The 23,484-nt window shown below is 40.1% G+C and overlaps 1 protein-coding gene across 1 annotated transcript in view; it reads right to left on the bottom strand.

The window, feature by feature from the left end:
* EFNB2 (ephrin B2) overlaps nt 1-23,484 on the bottom strand; it is a 44,373-nt gene that overhangs the window by 5,264 nt on the left and 15,625 nt on the right. The window contains exon 2 of the mRNA XM_053563820.1: nt 14,460-14,743. Within this exon, the coding sequence (XP_053419795.1) occupies nt 14,460-14,743 (284 nt within the window). The remainder of the gene's footprint in view (nt 1-14,459; nt 14,744-23,484) is intronic.

Here is a 23,484-nt window from a genome sequence, read left to right as displayed (position 1 = left end):
TAAACAGCTTTAAACACATTCTTTTCTGTCTCTTTAGACCTGTGAGTCCTCTGAACAGCTCTGTAACTAAAGCTGTAAAGAGAGAGGGTGCCAGGTACTTTAATGAGGAACAGGATTTAAATTACAGTTCAAGTTCCAGAAGAGAAAAGAAGGTGGAAAATGCTAGACTTTTTCATTCCCCTCAAGTTCAAGGGGCAAGAAACAGAAGTGTTTCATATAAGTTTCTGGAATTTAAATCAACTTTCTACTTTGGTTATCAAAGTCTTCTCCACTAACATTGTACTTTGAAAGAGACTCAAAAGGAATACCCCCGGTAAACGTAAATGCCAAAGACAGTCTTTTAACTGGGTCATTTACCTTCCAAATAGTACAGCAGCACAACAGCAAACAAGTTCTACATGTGTTTATAGCAGAAATGGGCATCCCATGGATAAATGGATAAGTGGAAAAATAAGGCGCTTATATTTGTTGTCTTGCATTAACTTTTACTTTCACTGTTGTCCTTAAAACAAAGACTGTCTCTTCTAGGTATAAATGTTCCTCTGCTTCTTTGAGTGGTGATTTTAAACTTCACTGTCTCACTATTACACCTTCTTCTGCTATTGCTGACAGGAACTTTTTTTCCTGGGAAACCAGGTAATAAATGCCATAATAATAAATTTTTTTGGGGGGGTAGTGGTTAAGAAGTACACAGTATCTGTTTTAGACAGTTGAGAAAATGTTTGGCAGATAAGAAATCTCAAATACCTAAAAACTTTGTATGCTTCTGTGAATCAAAAGAAAAAAATGTGTTTTTCAATTCTGCCTCCTTCCTTCTTTTCTTTTCCCTCCCTGGAACATCTGCCTACATTTCCAAGTATCCTTTCCTCCTCAAAGCTTGAAACAGTCTGGATTTCTGTGAGCAGATTCTATTTCCGGATGGTTTCAGAACAGTGCTAAAATCCTCAACTAATTGTTTAGAGTTGTTTCATTTGATTTTTCTTAACAATTAGATTATGTCTTCAGATAGAATAAAGCGGAAAACTTATGTCTCTTTTGAGCTATTAGCTTGAAATGTTTTAATTTAATTCAAGTGGAATCCCAGCGTTTTAAAATTCACATGCATGTAAATGCCATCTACATTCACAAGTGCACCCAAACTCAACATTCAATGACCAGCTTCCTCTTGTAAAAGTTTCAACACAAAACCAAAAACAAAAAAGAAAGGGAGAAATATGGATTTGTTCACTTTAATCTTAGGTGATAATCAGAGACTCAGATTCCAAAGAAAAACCACTAAATAAATACCAGAAGGGCTACCTAGGACAAGCATGGTACAGCAGGCTCCCCCCTAACTATAATTCACAACTGCATTTGCACAAGGACAAACCACCAACAATTCTTATTTTGTCAAACTGGAAGCACAGGAGACGCATCTAATCTGAGTGACTTCTTTTTCTTTTAATTTGTAGATCAGTGCCTTTTCTGCATATCAACGCCTTTGTGCAGCACTCCCCAGGTTGACCCAAAATGATGTCTGAACAACTTCCAAATATAAAAAAAAAAAAAAAGCTCTCAAAATGATAAAATTAAATCTATAATTTAACGATCTATAATTTAATATCCACAGACCGTAAGACGGTAGAAGGAAATCTGTGTTGCATAAGCATGAGACTGCTTTGCTCCTTTACAAATGGAAACTGCTTTACTTCTTGGTTAACCACACACACACACACACACACACACACACACACACACACACACACACACACACACAAAAGCTTTCAAGTCTTAGAATTGGAATAAAAGAAAATCTATAGCTGGTGCCTCTGAAGGTTCCTCTGAAGCCGGGGCCATTGCTTGTTTGGGGGAGGTGCAGGTGAAGTGGGGGAAGGTGAGTAACAGACTGGAATATTCTGAGTGAGGAGAGTTTTCCTGCCACATTGGAGAATGCTGCTTTTCCTTTTAAGTCAACTTGCAAAGCTTACTGGAAGATATTGAAAAAATCCATTACTAATGTTAAAATAGCCCCCCAACTGCGTGGCTGTTTAAAAAAGGCTAAACTTTAAAATGCTGTTACATGTTTTACCATGATAGGTTTTTTTTGCCATGACTTAGGAATAATCTAGTCACCAAAAACCCTGTTTTAAGACATTAGTGCCATGGGAGACGTCAGAAGGTAAACTTTAAAGCAAGTATAATTCAGGATGACTTCAATCCATTTCACGTTTGATGTTAATATAATTTCCCATAGTGAAAATTAACTCCCCTCTTTCCTCCTATGTCCTGGTCAGGGAGTATAATTCTAAGTTTGGAGGTCCCCGCCCTGCCTTGAACAATGACACAGCCTAGAGTGAACTCTGAGATAAAACCACGAGATTCATGTTCTGATTTCTCTTGCAACAGTCAGTCATCAAGAAGCTTTAAAAGCCTTAGTGGCTGATTTTAAAAAAATAACAAGAAATTGTGAATACTTGGAAATAAAATCTATTTCCATTTTAGGAGACAATTTTGAAATTATTTTTATTGTTCATTTGAATTTATTGGAACTTCTTAACTTAGAGAAAGACCAAAACTAAATTGTTAATCGTCAGACTTAGTTTTTCTTTGTGTCTCGCTACTGGTATTATCTAATGCAGCCACAATCACAGTATCACTAAATGGATGAAATTATATTTAGTCATTGAGAGACAGAAAAAAAAAAAAACCCAGCATTTATTATACTTCCGCTTTTAGCACCCAGTTATTTTTTTTCCTCCTTGGTTCAATGAAAAAAAAAAAAATAGATTTTATAAATTTAAAAATCACTAGAAACCTTTTCTATCCAGTTGGAAAATAGGCTTAATAAAGATCCACGCTCATTGTACAACTTGCTTTTAAAAGCTTTCGCTTCAGGGCTCTAATTGCCAGCAGTGAGTATACAGAAGTCAGTGGATTTCCCCCCAGGCAGGGCCGACTTTCCAGTGCGTGGAGATGGCTGCTTAGCAATAAAGTTCCCTGAGTTCACATTGTCTCAGTGTTCTGCAGAACATCTGAAAGTACACAGCAAAGTCTGTGGCTACTCATTTATTTGCACCGATACTTATCTGCAGTTCTCAGTTACCAGGAAGATGACACTGGTTATGTGGGTAGGAAAAGAGAGAGAAGAGAAAGAGAGAACAAACCAGTCAGCAGTAAAATGGGCTGAAAGGGCAGGAATATTCCTGGCTGTGTTTTTTAGACCAACCTCACAGAGAGGAAATAGCACCGCATTTACCAGGTCTCCACTGGATTGTACTGCTCTGCTCCCAAGAGGTGAAGCTGAGCTGTGTTTAGTCCAGCATCCTGGTAAGAATGTGCTAATCAGATGGAGAATCAAACTTCTGGATTTGTGTTGATACACGTAGGTCATTAAAAAAGCTTTGAGATGCACAAAAATCAAGAAATATAAAATCCACGTGGATGGGAACAAATGCAGCCCTCCCAGCTACACCAATAAGCCAAAAAAGTAGAAATGTGCACGGGTGAATCAGAAAGAGCTCTGAGGGCTGTGTCTCTTGCAAGTGAATAATGGACCACAACACAGTCTGTCTCAAAACTTTCATAGTGACCCATGCAGGGGTCTCATTCATGAAGGGATTAGGAATGGAGGAAGGACAATACATCTTGGGAAAAATGGCATTATGAAGGGCAAGGTGTAGGTTCTTATGGAAAGAAGCAAACATCAAGAAATACTAATAATATGGAGGCTATTTCAAACTGTTTTAAAATACAGCTTATTGACGTGAGGCCAGGATGGGATGGAAGACTGATGGACACTTGGAAACTAACATTTATATCAACTTTATCAAAGAAGTCCCCCAGAGAGATAGCTAATAAACAGCCAGTGTCAGGGGCCCCCAGAGCGGTAAGAGTGAGAACCTTAACACCAGGATCTACGGGAGGCTGTGCACGGGGCAGTTCGTGCTCACATGGTCAGAAACAAGCAGCATTTCATGAAGTTCCTCCTGCTTCCCTTTTCGGCCGTGTCATGACACACTAGCCCTGCTCATGCTGAGTCCTGAGGCTGGATTCCTACTCTTTGGTCTGCTTAAGCTCAACACAGACCTGGGGAGACTAGAAGCCTGTTCACTAGCAAAGTTTTGAAGAGTCAAGAAAAGAACAATCCTATAACAACCCAGGAAGCAAAGCTGTGACTTTAAAATAAACATAACACACACGAAACTAATTACTGTTCTCTCATAAATCTGAGTATCCCTTCCTCCAAAAAAAATTGATAAACAAGGAAACCAAGAAAAATATAATGACTTCAAGTGAACACACAACTCAGGAAGCTAAGATATACCTATTTATCATCCTGACATCATATCAAATGCAAAATGTGTGATGCAAATTCAAAACGTACTAGAGAAACAGGGATTCAGTTTCTAGAAGTCAAATGAATGTAGCTTAATGCCTTGAGTTTCACACTTCTCCTTTAAGATACTAACTTAGAAGATAAGTTCTAAATATGGAAATGATAATGTTCCCCGAATGCTAAACAGGAAACTCTATTTCTATAAAGTTAATTAATAAAAACTTCTGAAACAGAAACATCTTTATAATGTGCCAAAAGGAAGAAGAAAAATTTACACCTTTCTTTGATCCTTTTTTCCCCTGTGTTTTTTTGCTGTGGCTTTACAATGAAAGAAAGGAGGAGTATGCTACCATGACTTTCCAAAAGCATCATGATTCTTGTTTGGCTTAATATCCAAAAACGTCAAGCCTTATTTCAAATCACACAGCATTTCATCCATTAATACCAAATTTGCCTAATCTTAAAGCAAATTTTTTTTTTTTTTTGTGGTTTTTTTTTTTTTTTTTTGGCCAGGGCTGGGTTCGAACCCGCCACCTCCGGCATATGGGACCGGCGCCCTACTCCTTGAGCCACAGGCGCCGCCCTTAGAGCAAAATTTTTCTGGTGTCCTTCTTTAAATGACCTCAATTCAAGAAAGAAAAACACAAAGAAAAATATTTTTTAAAAGAAACATGTTCACCAAAGTTAAATAGAAAAACAAAAGCCTCTATTTGATGAGATAGTTCTCAGGGACATTTGATTAACTCTTATTTGCAGATGGGAAACTATTCTCAGCTAGAAAACTGTGTAAACTTTCAGTGACTTCGGAGGTGTGAGTTTCTCTCCCCCAAAACCATAGTTCTAGTGTGACAGCAAGAATCCCTTGAAGACACTATACTGCTATGGTTGTGTTTTGAAAATGTAAAGGTTGTGTTTTGAAAATGTAAAGCGGTTAAATCATGAATTCATAAGTATCATAATAACTGGCAAAGACTCCGTGACCTTTTTGTACAACAAAGTTTATTAGTTTCTCCACCAAACACCATGATTTGGAAAAAGTGAATTCTAAAATGGAGTCACAATTTTTAGACCTTCCCTTTTGTTTTTCTACCATTAACTAAAGATACCAGGTATCGAGTACAATGGATGCTTTTGAATAAATTTTATTTCTTTCATTTCAAATACTTATCATGAACAATACTGGGACATCCTATTGACAGCTCAGAAATAAGAGAAGTTTTCAAAAATGTTAACAACCTTGAAACAGCTTGGTAAGCTGTTTTTGTTTGTATGTGCACTTAAAAGATTTCAGTGACATCTCTCACTTAGCCACTTTTATTCGGGAAGAGAGGATGCCAGGGGACTTTGCAGGCCGAGTCTGCAGATGGTATCATGGTATCTGAGGCCCGACCCTGGGCAAGACCAGTGTGTCGACTGCAGAGTCACAATATGAAGAAATAAACACCTCGTCCAGAGCCCAAGGAATCCTGTCACCGCTTAGTCAGAAAGCCTTCTAATTGTTAAAAACTGTCTGAAGATGCTAAAAGCCATGGTTATCTTCGACAAGATGGGCCTGAAAAGTTACTGGCTACACACACACAGTGTGAAAAAGAAGAGGGAAAAAAGCAGTGAAGGCATGTTGACACGTGTGCATGTGTGTGCAGGCATGTGGGCACACAGAGGGTAGACCACAAGGAAGAAATCCCTCCTGGCTCCACCCAGCTCACTGCCACTGAAGATAAAACGGTACAGGCAACAGACTACTCCCCCCGCCCCCGGGCCAGCATGCTTCTTTTTTGCTGGAGACGTGTTTAGGTACCTGAGATTATTTATGGAGTGGTTTACTTTATTTCCCTCAAAATATTGCTTGCAATACCTTGGTTTCCTGATTTTTAATGAATTCTGTTCAACGAAAACATCTCTTTCTAAGTCTAAAACTTTATTGTTAAAAGTTATGATGATTTATGCAGGGAGAATCTCTCATCTGGGTAAAAAAATTCAACATGGTTTCATTTTTTAAAAAAAGCTTTTAATGTAGAATACTTTAAAGGAGTATTTCTTTTTACCACAGCGATTCGGACAAAGTTAATATAGTGAGAACATGATAGTCAGTGGTAAAACAATAAATAACTTCCCATAGAAAAGTCAAGTTTAATATGAGCCAAAGCCTATTAAAGAAAGAGGAATTGTGTTTTAAAAATAGGTGGCCAGATGAACACTTCAATAGTAATGACTAAGCTCACATTTTTTCTTAAAAAGAATAATGTAAGAGTTCTAAAGATAAAACATAATTACCTATTGTCTATATTGGCTTTGCTTAAGAACTTAAGATTTTTAAAAGTGAAAGTTCCCAGGCAAGAGATAGTGATAATATCAAATAAAAATACTCTGAACCATTAAAGAAGCATGTGTTTGAGTGAATTATTTCCAGCACATAATCCCTTGCCTGCTCTCCAGTTTTTCATGGTCTTACTCATTAAAATATCCTTGCAGAGACATGGAAATGTCGAGCTAGGAAAGGGTCAGAGTAGAAAGTTCACGGTGGGGAGGGGGCCGTCCCACAAGCCTGGCGCTCATTCGGCTGTCACTAATAGCATGCAATGATATTAATGACCCAGTAATTGGAAGATGAGAAGCACTGAAGTGGAAACATCCATCTGAGGCCGAGTTCATATCTAGGTGGTAGGACGTCACCAGTGACTGACTTAATATCTGCTGACAGTTCAGAATCTAACACTGCAAACGAGAAAATGTGCCACTCCTGCTGTAATAGTTTAGACAGACATGATGTTATTTGCTTTGACCACTTGGAGACCAGCAATAACCCCAAGAAAGTGCCCCTATCTACATTTGCCCTACATGTGAACCTTACTCCGTGCAGGGGACATGTTCTATACTCTAAGAATCCAGAGCAATTTTCCACATGTTTGCTTCAAGAAAAGAATACCTACATCTCCTGCTCAGCATCAGGAACAGCGAAGCTGGACCACTTCACTAATGCAAAAAGCCACTTACGAAGCAGAAACGTCTCCCAGCAACATGCAGCCCTGCTCTTCTGTAATGGGATCAATTGCGGCCCTGCCCCAGGTTTTGCCAGCCCACCTGTCCATCTGTCCACCTCTCCATCCATCTAGCCATCCAACAAAACTGTAGCACTTGTACTTGGCCAAGGACATTTGAAGTCTCTCATTGCCTCTGTTTGAGAAATTTTTATTTTGAATAACTTTACTATTTAGCAGCTTTCTACTGAGTGACTCAAAGTACTTGCTGATGGTATAGAAACACAGAATAGTACAGACCTATTGCAGCAATGGAATCGATGAATAGAAGAACTAAAAAGAAAAAGTTAGAAGTTTAAAAAAATTGCTATTATAACCACCTTTTAGCAGTGGTCCCTCCTCCTTCCCTACTATGCTGAAGGATTTTCCTAGTTCAACTTTGGGAGCGTATATGATGACAAACTAGTTGTATGTCACACAAGACATGGCCAGGCATCAATACCAACAAGTATGACAAGCACGGACTCCATCATTTATAGTTCATGAACTTCCTTGCTATTGCTATGAGTGTAATATGCGTGTACTATGCTCTATTTACCGTCCCCCCACACACACGTGTGTGTGTGGTATACTACCCTCACGGTTGCTGTGTATGCACTCTCTGAACGATCTCTATATAAGCACTGTGTGGCATCCTAGCTTCCCTATTGCTATATAAATAATGTGTGTGTACTCTCTGCACCATGTGTATTCTTTACTCTTGGTAGGGATGCATTTAAGTGTTTAGTGACCCAGGAAGCATAAGGGTACATTGGCAAAACACTGGCCTAAGCATCTGACAGCCCTGGGTTTAGTTTTGTTTCTGACATTTCATGGCCATGTGAACTGTGCTAAGCTACTCCTCCTGTCTAAATTTGTGTTCTCACAGTGATAAAAACTGCTCCATCACCGTGTTTCAAGACTCCACAGTGAAGTCAGAGTCTGTGAAGGCCACAACACTTCCCTAAGTGATGAGACACCCAGTCTGAGATTTTAAAAACTTCAGGAACAAATGTGTAACTCTTGAAAACTATATAAATAAAGTTGCTCAAAGTACTGTTTCTTTTGTCTGTCAGTGCCTCTGGGCTGTTTTGTAAAGTGTTTTATTTTGCTCTAAATTTTGATCTTCTTGATGAATATTTAAAGGATATTAGGAATGAAACTTGTCCTCTTTTCTGCTCCAGCATTGTTCAATTATTTATAATGCTAAGTGAATCTTTAAAAAGTCATAAATATAGGTGCTAGAGATAGCAAGATATATGCTATGAAATAATAAAGGCAGTTTTATTCTGACCACTTCCCAAGTAAGTCTTTTTTCTAAGTAATAGTTTTCTCTCTGATCTGCTCAAACACCTATTTTGCACATAGAATTTTCAGTCTCTCCCCCTCCTCCAATAACCCCTCATGGTTTTAAGAATCACAGTTGTCTTATTCTCTCCATGGTTATTTTGGGAATAAGGAATGGTGCTCACAGGGCCATCTCTGTCCACATTTAAATGAGATAAGCTGTCCCAGCTGCCTACATTGACACCATTTAATGGGAACAGAGTGTCTCCATGTACACAGCCTTATCCTATTACACACTCTGAGCAAACTGGGACAAATATTCCACTGGTCCCAACTCCATCAGATCCAAGAGGTAGAAATTTCTCAGCACAATCTCAAGTTAAGCAAAAGCTGAGATTTTATTCCCTATGTGTAGAGAACTTAGCTTTATTCCTATTAAATTCAACAAAGAGCCTTAATGATACACACCAGAACAGCCAGAGAAGGACTTCATATTATGTTAGGAAACGAGAGAAACAACACTTCTAATTATCAGATCATGGACTGATCTACCTTCCCAGGCTGTCGCAGGGATAAGGCAACTCTGACACACATTCTTTTCTGGAGGATTATTTATACTACAGTAGGATGCTGCTAATATTACCAATAAAAACACAGTATTTTCTTTGTGTACTAGGGAACTAAGGAAAAAATCCTGGCAATGCTGGTGAAATGGAAATTGGGGAAATGATTACACGTATCTGAGACTCCTCCCTGTCTGTCTCTTTTGGGTCTTACAAAGGATCTGCTAACAAGCTTGGGCAATTCCAGAACAAAAAGATACATAAATGCATGTTTCTTGGTGAGAGAAAGCCCAAGGACAAAAGAACTTTTATAACATTCAAAGAAGACAAAGAGGAAAAATCTTATAATTAAGTTATGCCGCATTACTGAAACTTGTAAACTCTCTGGAGTTTCATTCTTAGCCTGGACTTCAAATCAATGAAAATTTCTTTTTAAGTCCATTTTCCCCAGACCCTCTCCGGTTCCCAGCAAAGCACAGGTTTGCCTCAGTCTTACACCTCACACTTTGTCCTCTGCTCCAAAGTTAACTGTTAGTTGTACTGATTTGGTGCCGCACAAAAGTAAGCACTTCATGTATCTCACCCCACTTAAACCTCCATGAACTCTGAAGGGGATAGTGTCATTATTCCCATTTTACAGACAAAGAGACTGAGGCGGAGATGGTTAAATTACTTGTCAAAGTGTACTGGAGGGCCCAGGTCTGCCGGACACAAACTCTTCACTACTGTGTTAATCTGTTTCTCAATGGGGTGTGTGTACTTATCCTCACAAGCCTTGAAATGTACAGTCTCTAGCAAGATTCTGATGAACACCCTGTTATAAAGATAATAGTAATAGCTTAAAAATAAAAACAAAAATGTGTTTAAATGCTTGAACTTAGCAATTATGTGCAAGGTATCAAACATAAATCCTTACCCCTCAAAGGACCTAAGTGACAGGCTGATGTTGTATCACTAAACTGGATGACACTTAACAATGGAAAGGTGACTTTTGATATATTTCTCATATATAAATAATTCATCAAAGAAGGCATACAATCACTTCATTGAGCCTACATGTTATTACATATTCTAAAAGAGATCTATATGTTAAAGGATATTTGAAAGCTCCCGTTAAGTATTTTGCTGGGGAAAGAGATTATGGAACATTCGGTATATTTCAGTCCTACTGCCAAACCTATTTCACAGAAGGAAATCAAAAACAGAAAAAAAAAACCCAAACCCATATATATATATATATATGCTTAACAAAAATAAGGAGAATCTACAGCACAGTTCTTCTGTTTTGATAATTTAAGAATACTGTATTGTTATAGTTGGACAAACATTTTGCTATGTTTTGTGATTTTTGCTTAGAAGCAGAGCACATGCCTGAGAAAACAGCAGGGCCGTTTATGGAGCCTTCCAATTTTACATGCTCGTATTAAAACAAAAACATGCTTTAGGCAACTCTACCAATGAGGGGCCTAAGAAATGGTGACTTCTCCAGACTCATTCAGTGATTCTCAAGGAAGACTTTGCTAAGGCACGGAAGCTGACAGAGCCTCCAAGGAGGACCACCATGACACACCACAGGGCCATGTTATAGAACAACCTGTAGTGAAACGATCTTTGGAAATGTTAGGAATCCTAGAAGATCTCACAAGACCATGCCTTAGCTACAGATTTGTAGCAAAATAATGCAAAAGTCATACAATTTAATTTGGGAAGTGCTCTGCTAAGATGGTTTCCTTTGTCCACCAGCTCCACTGTGGCTGCTGTTCACTGAATGTTCACAATGGCTTCATTTTTCACTCACCTCTGACTCACATGATTTTGTTAGTGTGATGAAAATCTCTTTGTAGGTATTTTGCAAGGTTTTATGCTAAGGTTGGATAACCCGCCCGCAGAACCTTCACAAGGACAGTGTTCAGAGTGTTGCAAAAGGCCAACACTCCAAACTTGCTGACTCATTCAGCTCTGGGATGTCACCTCTAAAAAGGAACTGTAAACTGAGCACAGAAAGTGCCGCAAAGAAAACTTTGTGGGATAAAGGCTGGGAGCATAGGAATGCTTTCCCAATATTAATTGGAATGTTGACTGTGTCTAAGACAGAGCTTCCCTTGAAAATGGACAATCTCAGAACATATCATTATTTTACAAACATCTAAAAACTTTTATGACTTAATAAAAATAATGATAGGTTATGTAAAATACTACATTTTTAATGCAGTATTTAGGATATGAAAATGAGAAAGAACAGGGGGCTCTTCCCACCAAATAGTCATCAGATCCCCATCCTTGGATCATTCAAAGATTAGGAGATGCTATTATGCAAATTAGGCCTGAAGCTAATCACTAAGATATGTCACTTGACAAAGTCAAACCTCAACAAGAACAAAAGCCATATACGAAAGCTTTTCAACTTACTAGGAACTATGTCCCAATAATTCATTCTTAGTCAAAAATACCATTAAGCTGAAAATGCATTTAATACCCTCATAAACCCACTAGAAAGCTAAGAATCACTAAGGTGAACCACGGTAAATCCAGACCATCTGTGTATCCTTTTGCCAAAGGTCAAAAGCAAATAAATCATCTGTGAGAAGAATAAATGAAGATGCGAAATATTTTGCCATGTCACTTCCTATGGGATTTTAGTGGGTACTTCCTCCATGGGTTTAATTGAAAACTACAGTTTCAATTAAAAATTAGTGTTTACATTTAAAATGCACAGCTGTGATGACTATATTTTAAATTAAGTGACATTACAAATCAAATTAAATTTTGTTTTTTAAGAATTTGCAGCAGATCACGTCCCTTTTAATTGGAGAAGCACATTAACAGCGACCCTACGTTGGATCCGTGCCTTCTGCCATATAGGGGCTCAGAACTGGAGGGCACCTCTGTCATTGCAGGACAACAGCAACACTACAGGTATTTTCTGGAGAAAGAAATTAAAGTTCAAAGAAATAAAGTAATGTTCTCATTATGCTCAGGTGGTGGGACTGGAACCGAGGACTCCAGGCTCTTGGCCTAATTGTGAAATGCTGTTCCTTCAAGATGCCCCCCTACACCTTGTCACTGCATTTGGACTATGCCCCCGCAGGGTAAATCAAACACTGCTCCAGAGTATCAAATCTTAATCTACTTTCCTTCCCATGGAAAGAAACCAGCTGACAATAATGATGATAATAATAACCCCGCCGTTGTGAAGGACCTGAGCAGATGGACACTAAGCCTGGGGTTAAACATGACAAGTATACACACATATTGTAGCCACTCAAATACCAAAATTATTTACTATGTCAAGTGATTCAGTGATTTCAAGTATTAAAAATGCACTCGCTAATTTGAGTACTTTCCATCACACTACCTAATGCTGTTTTGTGAATGTACTGATATAAAAATTACCACCTTCAAACATTTTCTTTCTTCTCAAAAGAGACGGTGTTAGAGCACGACTCTGTGTATATTTGTTTGATATGGAAAGCAGTGACTTTTTAAATTCCCTTAATTGTTTTGGTGCCTCAGAATTCTTGAAGAAGCCACGCAAAGTCAATCTTGATGTTCACAACTGCGTAAAAATTTGTTTTTCGAATTTCCCATTTCCTTTCCAAGGAAAGCTGTCTATCAGTGAGCTCTGCTAGACGGGGATGAGAACTTGGCTCCTACATTTTCCCAAGTGTCTGAACCACCTTCTGAAAACCTCCCTGGACTTCTGGAACATTTCTGAGCCCAGGGTCCTTTACCCAGGCCTGTGATAGTCTCCCATCCAGCAGCACTCAGACATCCCTTCACTGTTTCAAACTTGAACTCCTCAACTCTAATTGAGGAAGACTCTTAATCCCAGGTGACCACACACTTCTGCAGCAGAAAGGTTAATCATATGGAGAGTTCTGGAGGTCAGAGCAGCTCAGCTCACTGTGATGAACCTGTGAATTTGGTATGGAGAGTTTTCAAATAAAGAAAAATACTTGCTTTTATTTTCCTTTTCTGATAACACTTCCATTAAATATATAATTTACCACTTTTTCTTTGTTACTTATTCCTGGTAAGCTTCTCTACATATCATGTTGACTTTTCATGTCTCTGTGGCAATTCAGGTTCACAACCACAGACACGAAGATAATTAGGTGTCTATGACCGTTTCTGTCTTAATTACTCATGTTTTAAAAAACACATATTATCGAGCACTAGATAAGTATTCGGCAGACTATTGATTTTGTGCTTCAAAGTGCAGCTTGTAGGTTGAGAAGCCAGAGTTTCAACCCAGTCACCAAGAGGTGGGAGCCCAGCCACAGACTGCGGTCCCCTCCTGAACTGAAGTCCAGGCCAAACCTGAACAGGGAATTCAACCTGGCTGTCGGTATAATTTTAAAGCAAAGAAATTAAGAAAAATGATTTTGTTGCTGAATGATATGAACAGCTGTCTCAGTCACCCAGACTCTGATAAAACTTAGGGCCGTGGAATGGCCCCCAGCTTGTGCTCACAGGTAATTTGTGCCTAGTGGACATGTGCTCAGGTGGCCGAGCTGCACAGGGGGCTTCACAGCCTCACGAGGGACTTCAGATATGACCCAAAGGATACATAAAACCTACTCCTGAAACAATGTGTAAATTATTTTATATATACACACACACACACACACACACACATGCACACCCATAAGTGCACACTCATATATATATATACAAAAGAGTAATTCACTCAGCAAACCAACTTTTCATCTTATTCTTCCAAATCTGGTTTTAATATGACCACTGTGCTCTGCCTGTAAGGCCCAGCCTTCCAGTTTACAAGCTGTACCTTCTCTGGAACGGTTAACTTCATGAGGAAAGCTACTATCTTAGATCATAGCACTTTGTTCCCTGTTGAATTTCTAGCACCTACGCACAGTCTCTGACGTAGAATAAATACTAAATGAATGAGTGGATGGGTGGATGAATGGATGAAGAGAAAAGGCATTGCACAAGATTTACCTATCAAAATCTCACCAATGGTCCTTAAAAACGGTTTTGTCAGTAGAGATGCTAAATATATTAATTTAATACATTTGTTCAATGCTATAAGAGTTCTAGGAAGTTTTTATTTTTTTTCTTTTTGGGTAGTTAAGGAATACTGTTAGCACAGGGTCCCAAATTCAATTAGAGCTTCTTTGAAAAAAAGCGGATAATTGTTCAGGAAAGATTCTCACCAAATTGTCTGCCACAACAATGTTAAGGAAACAAAAATCGATACAAACCTATGTAGCTTATACTAATTTCTATAAAATAAATGAGTAGAATTGTACTTACATATAATGTAATAATCTTTGTTCTTCTGAAATTCTAGACCCCAGAGGTTAGGGCTGAATTCTTGAAACTTGATAGTGAATTTAACATCTTGGTCTGGTCTGGCACAGTTGAGAAGAGGGGTATTTTCCTTCTTAATAGTGCATCTGTCTGCTTGGTCTTTATCAACCATATAAACTTTATAATATTCATACTGGCCAACAGTTTTAGAGTCCACTTTGGGGCAAATAATATCCAATTTGTCTCCTATCTGTGGGTATAGTACCAGGCCTTGTCCAGGTAGAAATCTAAAAACATAAAAAAAAAAAAAGAAAATAGCCGATGAGTTGATACAAGTTAACAGTATTAATTATACTTCCCAAATAGCCAGACAAGGACCGTGACCCCCAACTAATTTCAGATCCACACTGCTATTTATCCAAAGGCTCTTAGTTCAGATCAACATGGGGAGAAAATATTTTGGAATTAAGCTTTAAAGGAAAAAATAAAGAAAGAAAGAAAATCCTCTGTTTACTCTAAGCCACAGGATCTGCAACCTGCTAGCAATTTTTCACCACCTCTTGACTTGTAATATTCCAGCACTCCTTTGTGTAACTCTGCAACAACTTTTCCTCCACGGTGAGTCAGAACTTCCCACATGTTTGTTATTTTTTAACCATTGGCAGTGGTAGTTTATTGGGCATGCCTCAGAAAGATCTCATTGATTCCAGGGAACAGTGAATCCACTAATATATTGTTGTCTTGCTAGTTTCCATTTGCTGTTGATGTTAATTAACAGACAAGTTTCATCAAGAATGTTTCAAATTACTTATCATAATTAGTCAGTCACTGATCAAACAATGGGTTTTTTATTACACTGAACAAAAGAAATGTCTTACAAACCCATAAAAGATAACCAGAAATAATTAGTTGTAGTATTGATTCAGCTGCAGAGTGAGAGTCCTCTGCTTGCAAGGGCAACAGCTAGCATCCTTGCTCCGGGAAGCTTTTCTTTCCCTCCCTTGAGATGTATTTGCTCCAATTAATTCTTAGAAGCAAATCTTTAGAACTGAGACTACTGATACAATATCCCCTTAGTGCTCACAGCTAAAAGCTTCCCTCCTTCCTGCCTCTGTCATACTAGTCCTGCTGCTGAAAGATCTTTCTTAATGGGGAGTTTCTCTGAAAAACTGAGAGGCAAGCCTCTTAATGAACATCCCTCCACAAGTGCTAACACTACAACACACTTGGACATCCCAGCTCCTTCGAAGCAGCCAAGCCTGCAGGTTCATTAAAATATTAAAGCCTGAGAACAAAGCATTGCCTCTGATCCTTCCAGGCCACCCCCTCTCCGACCAGAGACACGCGGGCCACGGGACTACGGGGTCATAATTCACCCCCAGAGAAGGGAGGCCAAGGGCTACCCCCAATTTCAATCCACACTGAGGTAACTGTTTATGATTCATGCTCATGAATGGCATTCATTTTCTGAAACGTGCAGGAGAGCAGTTATGAAACAGCAGCACACATAACATAAATTATATTATAGATTCAGATTGAAAACAAATACTCTTTATGGCAGGAGAAATGCATGTTGTCCACGGCAGTTTGTTCCCTCTTCTTGGGAATGTGTTATTGTACAATTCCCAAGGTGGGAGGGTGCTCCTTTATTTTTATTTTATTTTACTTTTTTGCTTTTTTAACTGAGCTCCTTTAGCAAAGGCATATGACATTCATTCAAAAAAAAAGAAGTGAACGAGAATAATTTAACATAAAATCTTTCTGTGAAGCAGAACTTAAAATGAATTTTTTATAACAAAGATAAATTTAAAACCACCATGTGTGCACTGTTGAAGAATTGTCTAGAACTCGTGACAAATGTAGATCGCACTTGCTTAGTGAGAGCCTGCAAACTTTTTGCCCATTTCTACAGTTTTCTGGAGAGATACCTGTAAAATTCAATGCCAGGGGACTGAATAGCTTCCCCTAGGCATCCACTCAACCTCTTGAATGCCGATGTATTCTCTCCAGACAATTTCATCTTCCTTGGGGCTAAAACACAACTCAGTTTCTACAGAAATAGATTGTGTTTTGTTGTTATTGTTGTTGCTTTAAGACAGAGTCTCACTCTATTACCCAGGCTAAAGTGCTATGGCCTCAGCCAATGTCAGAGCAGCCTCAAACTCCTGGGCTCAAACAATCCTCCTGCCTCAGTCTCCCAAGTAGCTAGGACTAAAGGTGCCCACCACAATGCCTAGTTTTTTTGGGTTTTTTTTCTGTTTATATTAACAATGGGTTGCTTTTGCTCAGGCTGGCCTCAAACTCCTGAGGTCAAGGGATCCTCCCACCTTGGCCTCCGAGAGTGCTGTGATGACAGGTGTGAGCCACGGTGCCTGGCCTACAGGATGGAATGAATCAGAACGTGTATGAATGAGGCTAATTTCTGTGCCTCCCCACCTCTCCTTGGTGTTTCTGTTGTGTTGCTGTGGTTAAGAGCCAGTGGCAAGATGCCTGGGAGGGCACAAGATAAATTCCAGGAGTGGCACGTTGCTCATCTCTCTGACACTTCCTTTTTTATGTCTTATTCTGTGACCTTTTTAGGAATTCTTTAAGATATACTAAAAGAAGAGGCTAATTTCAGCCTGGGGTTTCCCTTCCCACTCCAAACATTTTCCATCCTGCTCTGTTCCTTTCGTAGCTGGCCCAGAGCAGCACCACAGAGGGTTACTGGATGTTAGGAGAAGCTTCCTAAGAACAAACCATGGGGCCTCCCAGGAGTCAGGGAGCAGGACCCGCACCAGCCACATGTACCCATTTCTTGGTCCACCCACTCAGTTCTCTTAAGAAAACGCATCACACCCCTCCCAAACCGTACATCTCTGTACATCCTAGAACTCCCCACATCACATCATACTCCCAACATATGCCTCATTGCGCTCTTTCTTCATTCAAAATGTTCCCAAGATCCTCTTTCCTTCATGACTTTTTTTTTTCCTGCTTAACTAAAGACTCGTGGGGCTGTGCGGTGGCTCCCATCTGTAATCCTAGGGCTCTGTGAGAACAAGGTGAATGGATCACTTGAGCTCAGGAGTTTGAGACAAGCCTGAGGAAGAGTCTATCTCTGATAGAAAAACTAGCCAAGGATTGTACTGGGCACCTGAACCCAAGAGTTTGAGGTCGCTGTGAGCTATGATAGCACAGCACTCTAGCCCAAGTGACAGACAAAGACTGTCGCAAAAATAAAGACTCCTGGGACGTTTCCCCCCTGCTAGCCAAGTCGCTCCTCATGATTGTCCCATGATTCACTGAATCACAGCTCCAGACGGTGTCGTGAGGTTAAGAACACAAGACACGGGCCGGTGTGGCTTCAGGGGTCTCTCTTTTAGACCATGTTTTCAGAAAGCACAAATCACTCACGTCATTGAGCAAGTCTTTTAAACTCATTTCCCAAATAAGCTAGCCTTCCTTGACGTGAAGTTTTCATTCAGTGTGTGCAATCCAACTCTGTTAAAAATATATACTGGTCAGCGCCCAAGGAGGACAGCAGCACAGGGGAAGTCTGTCAAAATGGCAGGGCAGGCTGAGCACAGTGGCTCAAGCCCTCAATCCTAGCACTCTGGGAGGCCAAGGTGGGAGGACCCTTTCACATTAGGAGTTTGACACCAGTCTAAATAAGAGCAAGGCTCCTTTTCTACTAAAAATAGAAAAACCTAGCCGGGCATTGTTACGGGTGCCTGTAGTCCCAGCTACTCAGGAGACTGGGGCAAGAGGATTGCTTGAGCCTAGGAGTTTGAGGCTACTGTGAACTAGGCTGAGGCCACGGTACTCTACCCAGGGTGACAGAGTGAGACTCTGTCTCAAAAAACAAAACAAAACAAAATCTCTTACTATTCCTAATGCTTCAAAAAGTGTCAATTCCGCTTTCAGAATACACTGTGACAAAAAGTGAGGCAAGAGTTTGATCCTTTGCTCTTCAAAAAGCAATTGTTTCAAGAGTTCATTAAAACAATTACTGCTTCGTTAATTAAATCAATACAAAAGGACCCAATACTTGAGTGCTTCAGTGATTTTTAAAAAAGATATGTGTGTGTGTATGTGAACAGACAGCACACCAGTGCCTTTCATTGATGAGAACATGGTTTCTCAGTAGACAAAAGAGCAACTGGAGCCGAGAGGCCCTGGGCAGACCTCCTGGCCGCATCACCGCTCAGGGCAGTCTTCACGCTGACCATAGCTGAGCCACACAAGGGCTCTGCCTCCCAACAGCCCTCACTCAACACTGTGGCAAACCAGAGTGCTGTGATGAGAACTAACACCACCCATTCTGGGCCACAGTGTCACTTCTCCGAGTGACAGAGAAGCAGAGGACCATTGCTCATCAGGAATTCATCATCTTGCTCCCTGAGGGCAGGCAGGGCCCGAGTATGTCTGATTCAATAGGAAATGCCCAAGGGGACTGACAGATGGCAGCTGCTCAATAAATAGTGAATTAGTGGAAAAAATATGAATGAACAAATGGAAGCTAACATTTACACAAATTTAAGTCAAATTAAGTGCCACAGACTATCTGCAGATCACAGGCATGATTGGGATTCTCAAGGCAACCCCTGAAACTCTGAGCAGGGCAGGCTGAGAGGAGGGATGGGGTTTCCAGAAGACGTCACCCCTCATCCCTCACACCATGGTGCTTCTGGAGAAGAAGGAGCTGTGCAGATGGAGTTTCTGACTCGTTTTTTTTTTTTTTTTTTTTTCTGGAAACATTCATAAGTCTCAGCAGTCCTCAATAATCTCTGTTTAAAATGCGAAACAGCCAACTACATCCAGAACCCTTAACATCAGAAACCACTGCTGCCCTGGAGCCCTGCTCTCTGCTGGCCGGTCCACCTCACCTCCCACACATCCGCCTCAAGTGCCCAACAGGTGGAGATGCCCCAGTGCTCAACAGGACACGACAGGAAATGCCCCTCTTTCTGAATTCTTTTTTCAGTTCTCACAGCAGCTCATTAAATTATAAATTTGGTTTGGTTAAACACATTTTTTCCTGAATCAAGCTTTTCATAGATAGATAAGCCATGAGGTTAGGGAAAATTGAGAGAAAAGCCAAGACACACACAGGCCTGGGAGGGTGGCATGGAAAGCCCCGGGGATCCCGCATAGCCACGCACATACACTAGCTGAAACCAAAGAAAAGAGGCTGCTTCTGCCGCAGTCATCTGGGGCGACCGGTCATGGAGGTGTGTGCCGGCCCAGAGCCCAAAGGTGGGAAGAAACAGACCACCACAGGGGGGCTGTGTTTTGAATGTAACACTACAGACAGATTTCAAAGTGTGCCACTAGCAAAATGTACATGAAAAGAAAACAGGGTGAGTTTCCTGATACTGCCAATTTGTAATGGAAAACAATGAATCTCATATATTATAATCAAGTCAGTAAAGGTAGAGTTCTATTTTAGAAGGCGGGGGGTTTAGATGAGAATTTTGTTATTTTCAAATGGATTACAGGCCAGGCACTGTGGCTCACACCAGTAACCCTATCACTCTGAGAGGCCGAGGGGGGAGAATCCCTTGAGCTCAGGAATTTGAGACCAGTCTGATCAAGAGAGAAACCCTATCTCTACTAAAAACAGAAAAAATTAGCTGGGCATCATGGCAGGCGCCTGTAGTCCCGGTTTCTTGGGAGGGTAAGGCAGGAGGATCACTTAGGCCCAAGAGTTTGAGGTTGCTGTGAGGTAGGCTGATGCCACAAACTTTAGCCTGTGTGACAGAGAGTCTGTCTCAAAAGAAAAAAAGAAAGACATGGTTTGCAGACATGAATAAGTTGGACTACACAGCACATCTCTGCCCTGAATATTATGTAATATTCAATAATACGCTTAGCCTATATTAACTTTGAAAATGTTAAAAAAAATTATGGTGATGACAACCAGCTAATTTTAAATTACTAAACTGACTACTGAATTACTGAACTGATGAGCCCTACTGGATGTAAGATGCGGACTTCTTTTCACGTGCTGAGATAACATTCACCTTCTAACCAAAAACGGCAGAAGAAAACCTCCACAGTTACAATGATACCACACAAGGGAGATGAGTCTTGTTAAACCTTGCCCAGACAAAAAGTGGTTAGAGACATATTATTTAATGAAATATGCAGATTTTTTTAATCCAAAATAAAAAACAAAGACAATAAATACAGATTCACGTCCAAATGGGAAGGAAAAAGAGCTAGGCCGGTTCCTGTCTGAGCTATCTTCCTAGACTGGGGGGGAAAATGAATCCTGCTCCCCACCAGGAGAACCTCCAGACCTCCAGACTCAGGACGGCTTTTTGGGCAACCGTGCTGTGGCTCCATACATTCTCACTGGAAAGCTTCTCTGGGAGTCAAGGGAAAATATTATATAAGAGTTGGGAATACTGGGTTTTTCCCAATGAATCATTCCCAGGATAATAGATGCCCTGCCTGAGAATCAGATACAGAGGTAATATAATGTGGAAAAAAATGGAAGCCCTCAAGTAGGGTTTCCAAAGTTAACATGCCTGAAGTGAAATGATTTAACATTGGAATCTCTTTTTACTCTCAGATTACCAACTAAACTTAATCTAAGTTCTTAAAAGTTACTCACCAAAGTGGACTCAAATACTTCTACATGAAACACTTTGGGTAAATCTAATAATCTCAGTGAGACATTAGTATTTAGTAATCAAATTAGAACTCTAATAACTTAAATTAGATGTTTCAACTTCAGAGTCATAATTGCAGAAGCTTTTTTCCCCCAGTGATTAGGCAACACAATACTCTTTAATGTTAATAGACTAGAACACAGCCACAGTGAATGGAAGAGAGCAGAAAGTTTTAATCTGCACTGTACATACGCGCTGGTTTAAGACACTGGCAAAATGCATTAAAGCATGAACCAGCCACCTAGAGTTCAGAGGTCACCACATGGGATTTTCATCTGCAGACCAGATCACGCACTTCAGGATGCCATGTCTGGGTTTTTCTGCTGGTTAGTACGGCATTATCAGGTGCCTGGGGCAGTCAGACAGAGGCAGTGGTGGCCAGATGGATTTCTGCACTTAGCTTTGGAGTGGACCCAGAATTGCAATCCCCACCTCCACTCCCCACCATAGACACCATCTTCCCCACTTCTCTTTCCTCCCTGTTTATTCCACAAGCACAAAAGTCTCATGACATTACACGTGTTTCTTCAAAGGTGGCCAAAGCCTGTGGGATAACTGAGAAGAATACCCGAATTGCTCGTGGCCGCTGAGGCTGGTGCAGTCTGTGAAAATGTATGTGAGAAACACACGACCGGGTGGTTCTCCCGAGGGAAGGAACAGATCCCTGGAGTGAAGGATGGAGAGGCCCTCCAAAGTCACCCCACAGACAAGGATGAGTTAGCATGTTAGTAATAGCATGCAAAAGTATTAAGCTGACACAGAATAAAGTGCTCAGAGCAAAAGGCTTCTGTGCCCAAAGAAACAGCTGGACCAGGTAGACCCCCATCCTCCAGACAGACACGATGACGGTGCTTCTTGGAAATGTTGTGCGAAAGGTGCAATTTAAAAAGTGTCGGATCAGATCCAGAACCACTTCTATCTAATGTTATGCACATACACATCTATTTAAGTAAAATATTTAGTATAACTGCATCATTATGGCAAGTATTGCGTACTTGAGTAATAGGGCCATGATACTCACGTAACAAGACAAAGCTAATCCTGCCATACGTGTTGGTGTGCGAGCGAATGGAAGGGGGTGAGGAGACAGCAGACCCGCACAGAGATAGCTCATCCCCCAAGAAAACCGCCCAGCAACGCAAGGCTCACGGGTGAATGTACTCAACTTTTCTACAAAGAACGAATTTATTTTCCCTTTCGTTTTGAGATTATAGTAGAGTATATGTTCAGTATAAGTAGATAGCTAATTTCGGTTGAAAATATATACATAATATGCGTGGTATTCTGTTCATTTTGCTGACTGCACAAACACAGCAGCGCACAGATCTTGTTCCTGGCACTATCTTGGGCTACTACATGGTGGACTCAGAGTGCTTTTTAGCTTTCTGTGTTTTTCAAAGTTCTCTGCAATAAACAATGTTTTTGAAACCAAATTAAAACACTTTTTAGTGTATAGTTTTAAAAAATGGTACTATCTTTCATAACTTTTAAAAATAAATATTTAAAAAAAAAATATATATATATTCTATTGTTGGGGATTCATTGAGGGTACAATAAGCCAGGTTACACTGATAAATATTTAAAATATTTAACGGCTGTAGACTTTTGAACTGTTTGATGCAATTCCTTAGAAAGCAAATAAGTAAAATTATCACAAAAATGTCCTAATGCTATAATTGGGTAAATGAGATGAAAGCTATGCTGATTAGTATGGTGTAAGCACTTCAATTTGTACAAATCATCAACACACTGAAATGGGCATAAATGTATTTATGGTCTATGTACAGAAGACTTAATTAAAAAAATAAAATAAAAATAAAAAAGTTTCAAATAAGTGCAAAATATGGAATACGTACAATTTATGCTTAATCACCGTCATGTACACACACATTTTAAAGATTCTGAATCTCAACTTCAGAAAAAGGAACAGCCTAGTAGTGAGCAAACCAAAGTTCATATAACAGGTTTATTCCCCAGCCAGTGCTCTACATTAAGTATACTTTATGTTTACCCCGTTTTGGAAAACATGCACTTCTTCCATGAAATGCTTTCATTTTTATTTTAATTAAATGGCAAAGGCTACAGTGAAGAAGATAAATCAGTGTATAAACTGGTTAGTCTGAAATCTGAGTGAGGACCAGCATTCTGAAATTTTTCTGTAATGGGTCAGTGTTGCCGGTCATCGGTTGACAAAAGGACACAGGCTGCTCTGGACAGCCCGAGCCCTGGAGGCCCTTCACCCTGCTGTACACTCTGGGCTCTCCATGCCCATACGGAGGTGGGGCAGCAGGAACACTGAGGACCAAGATTCTCTTCCAAAGTGTCCAGTGCACTTAGCAATACAGATACTCTCAAAAGTGACTCTGCAT

The sequence above is a fragment of the Nycticebus coucang genome, chromosome 15, assembly GCF_027406575.1.
Source record: "Nycticebus coucang isolate mNycCou1 chromosome 15, mNycCou1.pri, whole genome shotgun sequence".
NCBI classification, from domain to species: Eukaryota; Metazoa; Chordata; class Mammalia; order Primates; family Lorisidae; genus Nycticebus; species Nycticebus coucang.
Note: the sequence above shows the minus strand (reverse complement) of the source record. Positions and strands in the feature narration are given on the sequence as shown.